This window comes from Parasteatoda tepidariorum, chromosome 8, assembly GCF_982258835.1.
Source record: "Parasteatoda tepidariorum strain Cologne lab strain chromosome 8, Ptep-v5.0, whole genome shotgun sequence".
Taxonomy (NCBI): domain Eukaryota; kingdom Metazoa; phylum Arthropoda; class Arachnida; order Araneae; family Theridiidae; genus Parasteatoda; species Parasteatoda tepidariorum.
In genome coordinates this window covers 90,534,093-90,548,843 of record NC_141762.1, presented here as the reverse complement: position 1 = coordinate 90,548,843, position 14,751 = coordinate 90,534,093, and the positions used below count along the sequence as shown (strand labels likewise).

The following is a 14,751-nucleotide window of genomic DNA, read 5'->3' as shown; positions in this document are numbered from 1 at the left end:
AAAAAACGGAAATGTTTATACTTCTGGCAGCGTGCCAACAAAGAATGAGAAAAATATTAAGAAAGAAAAAAAAACGGAATAAAAATTATCGTTTGCTAATATCTTAAAATAACTTGTAATGTAACATAACTTGAAACTTATTATTGTAAGAATTGTATTGCGTCATTGTAAAAAAAAGTTTATTATAAAATTAGAATTTTTTTTTTTTTTTTTTTTTTTTTTTGGATAAAAAAGCTTTTTTATTGCGTAGTTAATTGTCTAAGTCCCTTCACTTTTGAAATCAAAAGTAAAAATTTCTTTCTTCCTTCAAAAGAATAAAGCTGGGCAGAGGGGTTCAGAAGATACATGAGAATGTATCTTTTATCTATATGACCTAGTCTGACCCCTAAAATTGTCTACAGGCTTTGTGAACAAGATTTCTTCCTTTAAAAAATTCTTTCCAGGAAAACTCTTGCCAGGCCTACTGACCGTCATCATAGCAGTATGGTTTCTTAAAATAAGCAATACGTCCATTTCTAAGAAAAAGAAATTTTTCTAAAAAGAGAAAATAGGAACCCACACAGCTGCAGGTGGGGTTGCATTCCCTGAGGAACTTCTTGGAAGATCTCTTATTTAAACTACTAACTTCAAGAGGAAATAGTAAAGAGGGGGGGGGAGCTCATTTACCCGTAGCTTTTGAGCTAGAGGGAAGACAAGTTGATTTCAAGAAAAGTATTACTAAGCGGAGGGGGGGGGGAGACAGGACAAAAAAATCCTTTCTTACAGGAGAGTGGTATCTTTTTGGAGGGGACACAAGAGGGCGCATTCAATTATATCAGGGCGGGATAAAAGGAGTAAAGGGCAATAGGGCGGATATTTTATATCAAAAGGGCATACGGGGCGGGCCGCCCCGTAAACCCCGCTTAGAATGAACCCTGTCTACACATATTAGTGTCTCACCATTTGACCAATAATGAAAAATTTACTCATTCCCTCTGACAGTAAATGCATATTGATCCCACTGACGCCTTACAGGTGCATTATCTGCCTGAGTCGAAAATATCTGCTTGGTTTGTCCAGGGATGGGAAAGTGAGATAAAAGAAGCTTATCGCTAAATCCCCCTCTATAGATGGTTTTAAAAATCGGCATATGTATTTATTTTAAAGTAAAAATTTCAAAATTATTACCAAAAAAAATGAAGAAAAAAAATTAGTTGAAGATAGAAAAAAGTTCATTATATCCAACTTACACACTTTTTTGGTTCACTATATCCACAAAAAATAACATTATACGCGTATAGCAAGGCATGGGACCGAACTTTTTGTTCACTATAAACCGTGTTCACTATAGCGGGGTTTGACTATATAAATTAAATGGAGGACTGAATTCAATCAACTGGATCATTTCTCAAGACTGATTTCAGTCGTCAGGACTGAAGAGTGGCACCCATGAGTAAACAGATTTGTTTTGTTGGAAAACACAAAAGTCAAGATACCCACCATATTTTAAGTGTTAGAGTTAGACTTACACAGGATTAACGAGAAATACAAAGAAGTTGCATTATACCAAACATATAACAAAGTGTTTACAGATGGAGGTTTGAATTTTTTATTACTTTTTAAAGCAAAAAAATTTTTTTTTGATCATATAGCAAACATTGAGAAATTGAAAAGTTAGATGGAGTAAACGAAATAGTTATATTTATTCCTTTATTCTGTTGCATATCAAAATTAATAAGAAAGATAACCCAAATTTTCCAGATATTTTTTTACTAAAAACATATTTAACTAAACTAAACTCAATGGCGTGACAACCGATAATGAGCCAAGCCCTACTGTGCCTATCTCAGTTTTCTTGATCTTTGGGCTCTGGGGTGCAAGAGCAGATGTTCCGGTTGAGTGGTCAGCCGAACATGGAGCCCCCAGTATTTAGTTCCCAAGCATACTTGGTACTCATTTTATTGACCCACTGAAGAGAGGAAAGGCTGAGTCAACCCTGCCCTGCCCAAGGATTGAACCAAGGACCTGTGGCACGACAGCGCGAAGCCCTACCACTCAGCCACCAGGAGTCAAAAAATATATATTTATTGCAATTGAGGTTGTATACTCACTTGACCAGTATATGTCCCTACCGCAAGAGTCAATCCATGTTTGAATGATAATGAAGTCACAGACGGAAAACCATCAACTCTATATATTAAAAATAAAAAATAAAAACAGTCAAATAAGGCGTGTCAAATACAGTTAAAATGAGTAAGAGGTGTCAAATTTTTTTTAATGAAGCATCTTATATGCCATGTTAATACACTGGTGTAAAAAATTAAGAGAATTTGCAGACTTGGCCGATTATCTCCAGAATTATTAAGCCCATTTTAATGAAATTTGATAAGTACATACATTGATACAATACAAAACAAATAACCATTTAAAAATTGTAATACACATGCATGATCGTGCGTAACACTTGTTGGAGTCGGAAGGTATGAAACAGCGGTTGAAGAATAAACAAAAAATGGGTTAATAGAGGGTGTGGTACCCTCTTACAGATATATAGGCCTTGCAGCGTGATTTCATACTTGAAATAAGGCAGTTCATCATTTCCTGTGGCAATTGGCCTGAATTGTCTTGTGGCAATTACATACCCTCCAACTCCAACGAGTATTAAGCACGATCATGTGTTTGGATTAAAATTGTTAAATGGTTATTTGTTTTGTATTATATCAATGTATGTACACATCAAATTTCATTAAAATTGGTCCAGTAGTTCTAGAGATAATCAACCACATCTGAAAATTTTCTTCATTCCTTACACCAGTGTACTTCATCGAAAAAAATGCATACTAGCAAAATTTAACCAAACTTCAAAAAGAAAAACAAATAAATAAAATAAAACAATTTATCTCCAATGAAAAAAAAAATTTAAAAAGAGAGATAAACACAGATGCAAGAAACATAATACACAAGAACAAATTTAAAACATTTTAAGAATTTCAGCTCAGACTGCTATCACTGAAGAACAAAAATGGTAGATTTATATAAGTGTAAATAGGGATCTGATTCTGGTGTAAAATTTGTTTTGTAAATTTGAAGGTCCTGGATCCTGATAACCCTTAGATTCCAAATTTTAACAAAATCACTGGATAATTCGAAACTGTATACATACAAGCTCTTTGTTTTTATAATTAATATGACATATTTTTATAATAAGAACTCAATATATGATGCATACAGATATGATGATGAGAAATCGAACCAATTAAAATTCATGAATTACGAGAGAAAGTTACTAAATCTTAATAGAGAAAGTTACTAAACTTAAATCTACAGTGTATAACATTATTTATAGTATTTTCATTGAAGCAAGTAAACAATTCTAAGCTAGAGAAAAACTTTCAAAACTAAAATATAATTTTAAATTATTTAATTAATTAGCATGTCTAAAGTAGGTCCTACAAGCAATTGAAACATCAAAATACGATCATTAGCGCAAAGGTTATTAAGAATATTTTTTGTTTTCTGTACCTACATTGAATGGGCATTTAATCTCCAAAATTAAACTAATATTATAAAGTTAAACTTTTAAAAACCTCAGAGTTGCATCTATATTAGTAGCATATTTTGTGAAATCACTATTTAATATTTTATTGCATTACAATTTTAACGAATACAATTGGCAAACAAAAACATACTTAAGGCAGTTGTGAAGTTTTCGTAAATTTTTAGACCTGAGAATTTATATACAGTATATAAAACAAAATTTGAAAGCAAAATAATTACACTATAAATCTAAAAAGGCATTTTCATTAAGACTTATAAAATAATAAATGGTAATTCATCTCACAATAAATAATACAAGAATGTAAATAAAAAATATAAAAGTAAATAACAACTCACATGGTGTTTTCAGCCATGCAAGACATAGCACAATCCAATATTGAGATTCTTTGACGCATACGAGGATCCCAAGCTTCAATTTTCCCCTATAATTTATGTTTAATTCATTAATTAAAAAAATATACATAAAACAAAATATACATATAAATATATCCTCTCTGTGTCCGTCCTTTAATGATATGTTGTAATTTAAATAATGGCCATAATATTCATTTAAGAAATATTTTATTAACGTAATTAAAAATGTTTGTCTAAATATTTTCCAAAAGATAAAAAGTAATTATATTTTAACAAACTGAGTCAAACTATAACCATAGTTGAGTAAATTTTTTCCACTTTAACTACTTCTACAAAATTTTCTTTGACTGTAGAGTCCTGATAGAATATTGTCATGGCAAAAACACACTGAAATTTGTATTGTGTTTTATCTATCAATTTATGGATAAAAATACAGTATGCTATTAATAAAAAAACTTAACAAATTTATTAGAAGAAGAAAAAAAAAGAGACGTATAGATTTTTAAAAAATTGTTTTTGCAGAGGTGCCTACTTTTATGATCAATCTATATTTATTATGATTTCATAGTCAAGATTATGGTTGAGCTATAAATATTATGATTTTTGAGAGTTTCCATTATAATCTATTTTAAAAAAATGTCTTCAACCTAATTTCTAAAAGGTATGAAATTTTGTTGTTTTCAATTAATCTAACATAATTTTTTTTGAACTTCTCAAACAATTTTGTTAACAATAAAAAAAATATAAACAATTTGATAGAAACAAGAAATAAAAGAAAAAGAACTTTTTCCTCCTGCCAACAAACTATTCTGAAACTGAATCTTCTATCCTTAAAGAAAAGCAAAAGAACATAAACTTAATTTCGGAATACTGTGAGCAAAATGTTTTAGTGATTCAAATGCAGAATAATAGAAAGGCATTAAAGGAAAGTTCTAATTTAACCAACTACTAGAACATTGATTCAAAGTTTGATTTATTTTGTCAAGTCGATTTAGTTATGTAAAGTATAACATTTTATTGCCATATAATTAAGAAAGAGCCTTAATCTAAAAGCTCCTTTTTCATTTAATAGTAAATTCATGCATAATTTTATTAATATTGTACAACTATAAAGAATTAAGAAGTACATACACATCATAATTGCACTAATTTTAATTTCAGAAGCACTAACTGCATACATTTCTATGTTATTGTATTACTGACTATTGATAGAAAGTTAAAAAAGTTGACACCTCTGGTTTTGCCTTAATGCAAAATTTTCAACATAATTCTAAAATACCCATTGTATACTTGAAGAAACGAAATTAAAACTTTAAAAGCAGAAAGAAAGAAAAATGGCACAAACCTCTACTGTACCACAGACTATCATATCCAAACCTGAGTGAACTGCAATCTTGTTTATGGAACTAAAAAATATGAAAAAAATTTAAGTAAATTACAAATAATTTATGCATTAAAAGATCCACTCAAATAAGAAGGTTTAGTTTTGATTTCCTACATTTTCTTGCTAATTGCAATTAATTTTCTAAATTTATTTTATTGACTGAAACACATTTAATTAGCCTACCAGATTTCTCAGTTTGAACTATCCTTCAAAAATTTAAATAAACAACTCAGAAATTCTATGAATTTTGACCCATAGGATTTTAGCATCTATTTACTAAAATGCCATTGTGATAAGTGATTACAAACATGATAAAAAAAATGAAATTTTCTTAATTTTACCAGCATTTTTTGATTTCTTCAAGGACCATGTAAACAAAAAAAGGAGTAACACTGAATGATCAAAAGATATCTCTGCAATTTACCTTAAGATGTTTTAAAAAAAACTATTGAAAGTTCAGACAAATGCAAAAATATAAAAGGCTGGTAAAAGAAGGCAAAGGAAAAGAGAAATAATAGGTATGAGGAGGATTTGTAGAACAGAGTGAAACAAGTAGACAAAAGATGAGCATTAGCCTGTAAAAAGAAAGATGTGTTTCAACGCACGTGGAAATGAAGTACAGTACAGAACCCGTTATCCGGAAATCATAAAACCAAAAAACCGGAACGAATTTCGATAAATTTTCTCGCCATTTTTAAACAAATTTTTTTTTCCTCATAATATTTTACGATTTTTCTTTCTTTTTTTAAAGATTACCTTACCATCATTTTGGAAATAATTATTAGTGTATTACTTCATCGTTTTTTCTTATTTTTAAAATTATTTCCAATTTTTTTTTTTTTCTAGTTGGGTTTAACAATAAAAAAAACGGCTTTTTGTAGCGATTCAGAAAACTGGAAAAATCAGCTATCCGGAATAGCGATTATCCCGACCGTTCCGGATAATCGGTTCCCTACTGTACTAATTTTTTAAAAGAAGTCACAGTTTGAATGCTTAGTTTATAATAATTTAAAAATTAATGCATCATCATCAAAATTAATTTTTTTTAATCATTGGAATGAAATCAATCACATAGCACTCATATTAATGGCAGCTAGCTTACATAGTGCATTTCCAACTATGCATCAACCAAAGACAACAAAGCAGTATATTACAAGATGTAAAACAGAGAAATAAGGTCCTTAATATTAAGAAAGTGCAGAAATTAAGGACATTTTGTCACTAGTAAGTGGATCCTTGACTAAAGTTACAATACAAAGAATCTGTGTTCACAACTATGATGAAATATGATATTTTGTTACAATAAAACACAAAACTGAAAGTCAAAAAAATAAAACAGAATACCATCCCTTTACATTGTTTGTCCGATGGACCACTATCAATTATTTTTCAGTGATCCTAGTCAAATTTTAGTAGTCTGAGACAAACGGACTACCATAAATTTTGAGTCCTGTTATGTGTCAAGTCAAGTCCTACTCTGATATGGTTGAATGAATGTGTAAACTAACTAATAATAAATTTTTTTTACTAATAGCTAACAAAAATTTACAACTATGGGGAGGAAAAAACTTAATAAAATGTAATCATTTTTTTCATAGATTATAAAAATAGTAAGCAGTTTTAATATTTATAATATATTTTTGTAATATCATTTATTGTTTAAAATTAATAATAGTAATAAAAAAAGAATTTTCAAAATTACCATTATTGAAAAAAAAGATAAAGTTGTTTTCTGACTTAGATAACTGTACAGTAATCTTTGGATTTTAGCAAACATTATTTTTTTTAAATAAAAGGTAATCAAGAAAGATAATAAAAATAATAATAAATAAAATAAAATAACAAGAAATAAAAAAAAAGAATTTACACCACAGGCACATGTATATAAAAAACCTTAACATCCAATTCATCCACTATAATAAATTTAATTTATAATCCACAATACAAAGTTAATTACAGGAAAAATAATACTATACCTGGCATCAGTTTGATAAGAATTTAAGTACCTTCCTTGCTCTAGATTAAGACGATATATTTCAGAGCTGAAAAGTGGAAAAATATAAGTAAAGAGTTAAAAATCTAAAATTTTCCAACATTCATAATATTTTTTAAAAATACCTTCTAAAATGCTTTAAATATTACCTTGCTCCAACAACAAGTAAGTCACATGATTCATCATGGTATGCCATATCACGACCAAACTTTGGAATCCTGGTTTTATAATAGCCCCCATATTGAGCATGAAACTCAATAGTTCGGTCACAAAGTAGTAAGGCTATCTGCAAATATAAGAAATTAGGTAAATTAAATTATGAAAGCCAGCAACCGAAAAAGAGATCAAAGACCAATAGCTGATTCAGAGAGATTTCTGGATGCTGATATCATTTTTTCATAAATTGAAAACTTTGATCTTCGTAGCAACTAATCCATTATATTGTGATCTACTAGAGAAAGAAATATGCATTTGGTACGACAAGCAAAAACTGGAGTCTATTCTAACATTTAAAATAAAAAATAACATTTAAAATAAAAAATTTCTTCAATGTGACTCTCATTCAAAGGAAGAAACTCAAATATTCTAATCCAGACAAATGAGGTTGTTTCTACTATGTATTTCATTATGCTGAATTTAGAAAGAAAAAAAAATCTCTAGTCAATAGTCCAGTTCCAAAACCCCCGGTTTGGAAACTTTGACCGAGAGTTCAAAAGCGATTCCACCATTCTTTTTTGACCGTTGGTTTCTTAACTGCGGGTTACTTGACCGGCAGTTACAGGCGGTAGGGTAGATTGCATCGCGGCGGTAGATTTATAGCCGTATTAACAGCGTTTGTTTTCAATTTTCGTTGCTATTTTTTAAAAAAAATTTCTAATAAAAGAAGAAGAAAAAATTATTGCATCGAGTAATTAAATTTGAATCTCTCTGTTACTGGTCAAATAAAAAATATGTTTAGTTTTGTTTTCCTAACTGACTTGTATTGATGAGCAAAAGGATCCGAGCTTTATTATTATGAATTTAGATATTTTATTATTATGGATATCATAAAGCCGCAAGCAACCATAGAAATGTAACTGCAATTCAATTAAAAATACTTTTATTTCACACAATTATTTAATACTTTTATTTTACACTATGATCAAGGGGATTATGCTAACATCATTATCATCAGGGACTGATTTACAGGAGGGCATTCGGGGCACGTGCCCGGGGCCCCCAACATTTGAGGGGCCCCCTTTCCCAATAAATGATCTTTTACATTACATGGCCAATACAAAACCTTGTGTAGAAGATCCCTTTGAAAGAAATTTTCGAATGTTGATGATTACTTTTATCAGACTTCAATTACTTTTATCAGATTTCGGTACAAATATCTTGTTTCCTTCATAATTTTTAACATTCTAGCCAAAACCTCTAGATATATTTATTAAATTTTTGTATTTTTTTTAGCAATTTCACTAAATTAAATTCTGAATATCTGGGGGACGTACTTCTAAATAAGGTTTCATGTTACTTGCAATTTTTTTGGTCTGAAAAATACTTTTTCAATATTAAGTTTAAGACCTTGAATGTTAACTAAAATTTATCGGCTCTTTAACTGGGGCCCCCAAATTCATCTGTGCCCGGGGCCCCCAAATCTGTAAGTCGGTCCCTGATTATCATCCTTATTCTCGTATTTTTAATCTTTTTTTTTCTTCCCCTTCATAACATATTATCAATAATTTAAACCATTGAGAAGAATTTTTTTTAAAAATTTTTAAATGAAATTGTATATAATAAACTTCTTAGTACAGATTAGCATAAATCAACACATTCATATTATTCAGAAGTTATAAGTGACTACTATTGTGCTGCCATCTGCTGATGATAAGAGAGAATCGACGTCGGTGATATGGTGAATAAGACAATAATTTTTTTAAAAGAAAATGTAATAATCGGAACAAATATTCCAAAACTTTAAAATTTAAAAAAAATTATGCCTTTAAAAATTTAATTATTTGGATAATTGTACATGGAAATATATCAGTTGTATAAACGCCCCACATGTCATAAAGTAGTCAGGCTATATATTAAAAATTATAACTAAAGACAGGCATTTTAATTTCACATGGTTTTAAGCAATAAATCTCTTCCAAATGATCCTATTTTTTCGAAATATTCAGCAGATTATTTTATGCTTATAAAATTCTAAATTTCCTGATTTGCAAAGTTATTTGATGCAAATTATTGTGTAGTTAAAATGTTTCCTCTGATCAAAATTTGCATTGATTAAGTAATATTTATTTCAGCATAATTTCTAATATATATTTAAAATAATGTATATGCTTTTAAATTTAATTAATAGCTTTATTTTATGGATTAAAAAAATTTTAAATTCTTTTCGTTATCTTCATATCTAAATATTGCGCATTATTTTGGAAGTTCAACTCTAAACTATTTTAATTTTTGGGCAAGATCTATCATCTCGATAAATATTATCGAAATCTAAAAACATTTAATGCATTATATTCTTTTTTAAATTTTATATTTCTTTCAAGTATCGATTGTTTTCTTTCTCTTAAAAAAATAAATAAAAGTTAGTTAAATTATTTACAATCTTCTTACTTACACTATTCATTTGAATTATTGTAGCAGCAATTTTTATTATCCACGACTTTTTTTTCAAGTGAAAAATTATTTAAGTGCTGTAACGACTGCTAATAATGATTTGAGAAATATATATAGTATCTTCTAGTGAAGATATTAACTCAAGAGAATTTAATTTTCATTTTATTAATAAGCATTTATTTGATATAAATTAATTATAGTTACATCTAGTTAAAAAAATGATCTTATTAAACATAAAAAAAGCAACCGAACATCAAAATAAAGTGTTATTTAATTTTCATTTTATTAATATATTTTCATTTTATTAATATTATGGTATGCTAATTTTTTTGAAGGCAAAGCAAAGATATAAATTAATTATCGTTGCATCAAGTGAAAAAATTGACCTCATTGAACATAAGCAAACGAACATCAAAAGTGTTATTTTTGAAAACATAAATTAATAAAAAATCTCCTTCTTCATATCCGCGTTTGCTCAAACCGGGGAAATCTGCAGGTTAAAAATACAAAAAAAGAATCGAAATTCAAAACAATTAAAATTATCAAAGGAAAAAGAGCAGAAATATAAAAATACCGACGAAGAAAACGAAGTAAAAAGCAAACACTCGTTTACTGCGCATGCGCGGTTACTCTAACCGGGAATATCTTCAGGTTAAAGTTACTTAACTCTGGGCAGGGTTGGGTTTTTGACGTCAAAAAGTGGTTTTTGACATGACAAGGGTATAATACTGGTTTAAACCGTCAAAAACCCGTCAAAAATGTCAAAAACTGAAGTATGCCAAGAAAATATATAAACTTCAAAACTACCAACAGTTGCCATGCATTATATTGAAATTTAATTATACTATAGGTAATCAGCAGGTTTTAAAATATTTTTTAATTAAAATTAAGGTAAAATAACAGATTTAAAATCTCAGAAATTTATATTCAAATGCATGTGCAGAAAAATTTTGCACAAAAATTGTTTAAATATTTATATTTAAAAAATTTTTTTTTCTTTTTGATACTTAAGAAAATTAAAAGTTTATTACTATGCATTTTTGACATATAAGGAGCATATAACTAATATTTATAAGGAACTTACAAGTTATGTTGTATAAATACAAACTTGATACAAGATACAAGTGTATAAATTTTTTTTTTAATGTTATACCGAATATCTTTATTATCCAATATGTTAATTTGAATTTAAAAGTAGTTATATTTATGAATAATGATAAATATAATTCATATTGTTTGTTATATTTATTTATAATTATTACACTTATCATTTTAAAACAATTTTTATCTCTTAATTTTTTTTTCGCCACTTGTATTAAGAATACAAATAATGCATATCTTGAAAGCAAGAAGTAATTGTTCAACAGCTGAATATTTAGATATTCAACAAAACTATATCGTATTCAGCAAAATAAAATTCACAAGTATTTGGATAAACTAAATTTTCAGCATAGTAAATGAATAGGCTGAATATACTGTAAATCGACACTAACTACTCTGTGTATTTAACAGAAAGCACTTAAATTTGTATTGTCTTATGTTAAAAAGATTATTAAGAAGATTTAAAAGAATATTAAAAAGATTTTTCTTTAAAAGAAGATGTCTAATGTACAAAACTGCTAATGTTTATCTTTAAAAATGTCTAATTTTTAGTATAATCTATATACACTAAATTTGGTTATAAATAAATTTCTTAATAATATCACTGCAGATTTTCAATAACACATGAAAATGAATACATAATATTACAAAAGATGTGAGTTTTCAAAATTACAAGATTTTCGTTACTATTCAAAATATAAGTGTTTCTTCAAAATTTTAAATTTATTTTTTCTAGAACATATTTAGAAACACTATCCTTTAAAAAATATATAAATTTTATGTACAGTACAGAACCCGTTATCCGGAAATCAGAAAACCGGAAAACCAAAAAACCGGAACGAAGTTCGATACATTTTCCCGCCATTTTTTAAAAATTTTTTTTTTTTTTCTTCATAAGATTTTAGGATTTTTCTTTCTTTTTGGAAAGATGTTTACCTTACTATCATTTTGGAAATAATCATTAGTGTATTACTTCGTTTTTTCTTTTTTTTAAAATTATTTCCAAATATAATTTTTTTAAGTTGGGTTTAACAATAAAAAAAACGGCTTTTTGTAGCGATTCAGAAAACCGGAAAAATCAGTTATCCGGAATAGTGATGGTCCCGATCGTTCCGGATAATCGGTTCTCTACTGCATTAATTAAATTTCACATATGAATATAGGTTTTTGACATTTTCGACATTTTTGACAGTGAGGTTTTTGACGTGACGGTTTAAACCCTGGTTTAAACTGTCAAAAACTGTCACATGTCAAAAACCTGCCAACCCTGACTCTGGGTTAGAGTAACTCGCAGTTACGTACACAGTGAAATGAAATTCTGGACTCTAACCTAGAGTTGCTCTCATAAAACCTGTTTTGAACTCTGACTGAGGGTTAGGGTCAATGGTGAATATGGGTGTTACGTGTCTCGCAGTAATATCTAGATAAATAAGGTTATGCTTCTTATGTACTCTTCTTATATTAAGCTACTTTTTTACATTAATACTTAAGATTAAAACTAATAATTTAGAAGATAAAGGGGTTTTATGTATGAAATTTACAATTTTTGATTTATATCCCCTCTACACATAGGACCCTTATACAAGGCGCGTAGCAAACTTATTCAACAAAAAATTAGCACCTTTCAAGCACTCAAGAAATATTTTAAAGCACTTTAAAAAAATATCATAACTAGGCAGGGTTGGAAAGTTTTTGACAATTAACGGTTTTATCTTGTATTAACCGTCATGTCAAAAAAAAATATTTTGGCATTGTTTTTGAGAATTGTTGAAAATCATGAAATTTTGAATCATGTAAAACGAATGGCGTTTTCATACGCTAAGGGCTAACAATACGCCGAAATAGATTGGGATTGAATTAATTGTGAAAATTTTGAATAGAGCAATGTCAACTGTATCTTTTTGCGTAATTCCTAGCGAAAATCAACATAGTAAAGGAAAAATCTTTCTTAAAAAGAGAAAATTCAGCACTTTTTAAAAACATCCAATAAAAAATGCACCTTTAAGGACTTTTAAAACACGAAAATCAGCACCTGCAAGCCCTTTTTAAAAACGCTATGCACCCTGTTATATATTCAAAACTATTAGTTTGATTGATTCGAATTTTATTTTATTTTATTAGTCTTAAGATTAATACAAAACAATACATGCTATAGCAATGGCAGATAAGTAAATAGATAAGAACAAAATAGCACTTTTGATACACAAAGACTTCTATAATTTTTTAAACTATAAATAACATCGACTTTTAGTTAAATTTGACTCAGCGTAAAAAAATCATAGAAAACAGTACCTCCAATTACCTATATAGTAACATCAGTTGTTTAAATAGATATAAACATAAAACTGCATACATAAAATCTTAAAAACTTACAAATAACGACAGTAATCCATTGTGATAAAATTAAATATGGCTGCCGCATTGATAAACTTCATTTAACTTTCATCAGTAGGTATACCAAAGATATTTAAGATTAAAAGGTCTTTTTCTAGACCATCTATCCATCTCAAATTCAGCCTACCTCTTTTTCGTGTGCCAATTCAGTGTTCTCAAAACTGAAAAAATAAATGAGTGGTAGCTAAGATTTTCCAAGACTATCTACTTAAAAATGCATAAATTTAGCTTCCATTTGAGAGTTATGAAAATATTTCAGAGGTATTTTTTTGTACCCACATAAACTAAAAACTAAACTAAGTGGCGCGACAGCCCATAGAGGGCCAAGGCATACAGTGCGCATCTCAGTTTTCTTGACCTTGGGCTCTGGGCTGCAGGAGTAGACGTTCCGGTTAGGTGGTCAGCTAAACGCGAAACTCCCAGTGTTTAGTTCCCAAGCATGCTTGATACTCATTTATCGACCAACAGAGGGGATGTAAGGCTGAATCAACCTTGGCCGGCCCGAGGGTTGAACACAGGACCTGTGGCACAGGAGCGTGAAGGTATTGGTAGCTTAAAATATCTTTATATCTTTCAAGACTGTGGAGACCCTGAATTAAGAAAATAATCCTTTTCTAAGCTAAATAGCTACATGTAGGAACAGAAATGTAAATTTAAAAGCCCATTATCACAAACAATTTATGATTACAAAATGTTAAATAAAAACATAGGTACTTTACTGTTAAAACATGTTTTTTATTTAATGACTTAAACTTACAAAAAACAAGTAACTACATAAAACAAGTATAACTATAGCATATGTTTTAAACAAAGGAATCTAAAATTTGTATCAGAGATTCATACAACTATACGTTTTATCAGGGTTGGCAAGATTTTGCCGCAGGTGGAAAAAACCATGGTAAATACCGGTAAAAACCGTCCTGGCAAAAACAGGTTTTTGCCAAGCAAAGTGGCAAAAAGCGGCAAAAACCTATATTTTCCTAGATGAGAGGACAAAAACACATTTTTGATACAAAATTATTCCTAAAATTGAAATATATACTATGAATATAAATAATTATAAAAAAATTATCAAAACTATTATTCTTTAATTAAATGATAATGTATCATTTTAGTAGTTTAAAACATTATTGATTGGAAAATTTGTGATTATTCTCTTTTTTCCAGTGAAATGAACCTATTTTAAATTAATACAAATATAATTTAAAGCATAAAATATCTATCAACATGTGTAGTTAATTATTGTACAAATAATAATTTTTTATAATGAATAATAGTATTATGCAAATAATAATATTTATTTGTAAAAAAACATTTATTTTAGGATTCTAAAATGAAAAGAGATCAAAATCTTTCAATCTTTTAAAAATTATTACCC

The 14,751-nt window shown here is 28.6% G+C and overlaps 1 protein-coding gene across 1 annotated transcript in view; it reads right to left on the bottom strand.

Annotated features, from left to right (window-relative positions):
- Nucleotides 1–14,751, bottom strand: part of l(2)34Fd (nucleolar protein 10 lethal (2) 34Fd) — a 39,385-nt gene that overhangs the window by 23,697 nt on the left and 937 nt on the right. The window contains exons 2-6 of the mRNA XM_043047635.3: nt 7,418–7,554; nt 7,252–7,317; nt 5,237–5,297; nt 3,874–3,959; nt 2,091–2,169 (exon numbers count right to left, since the gene is read on the bottom strand). Of these exons, the coding sequence (XP_042903569.1) occupies nt 2,091–2,169; nt 3,874–3,959; nt 5,237–5,297; nt 7,252–7,317; nt 7,418–7,554 (429 nt within the window). The remainder of the gene's footprint in view (nt 1–2,090; nt 2,170–3,873; nt 3,960–5,236; nt 5,298–7,251; nt 7,318–7,417; nt 7,555–14,751) is intronic.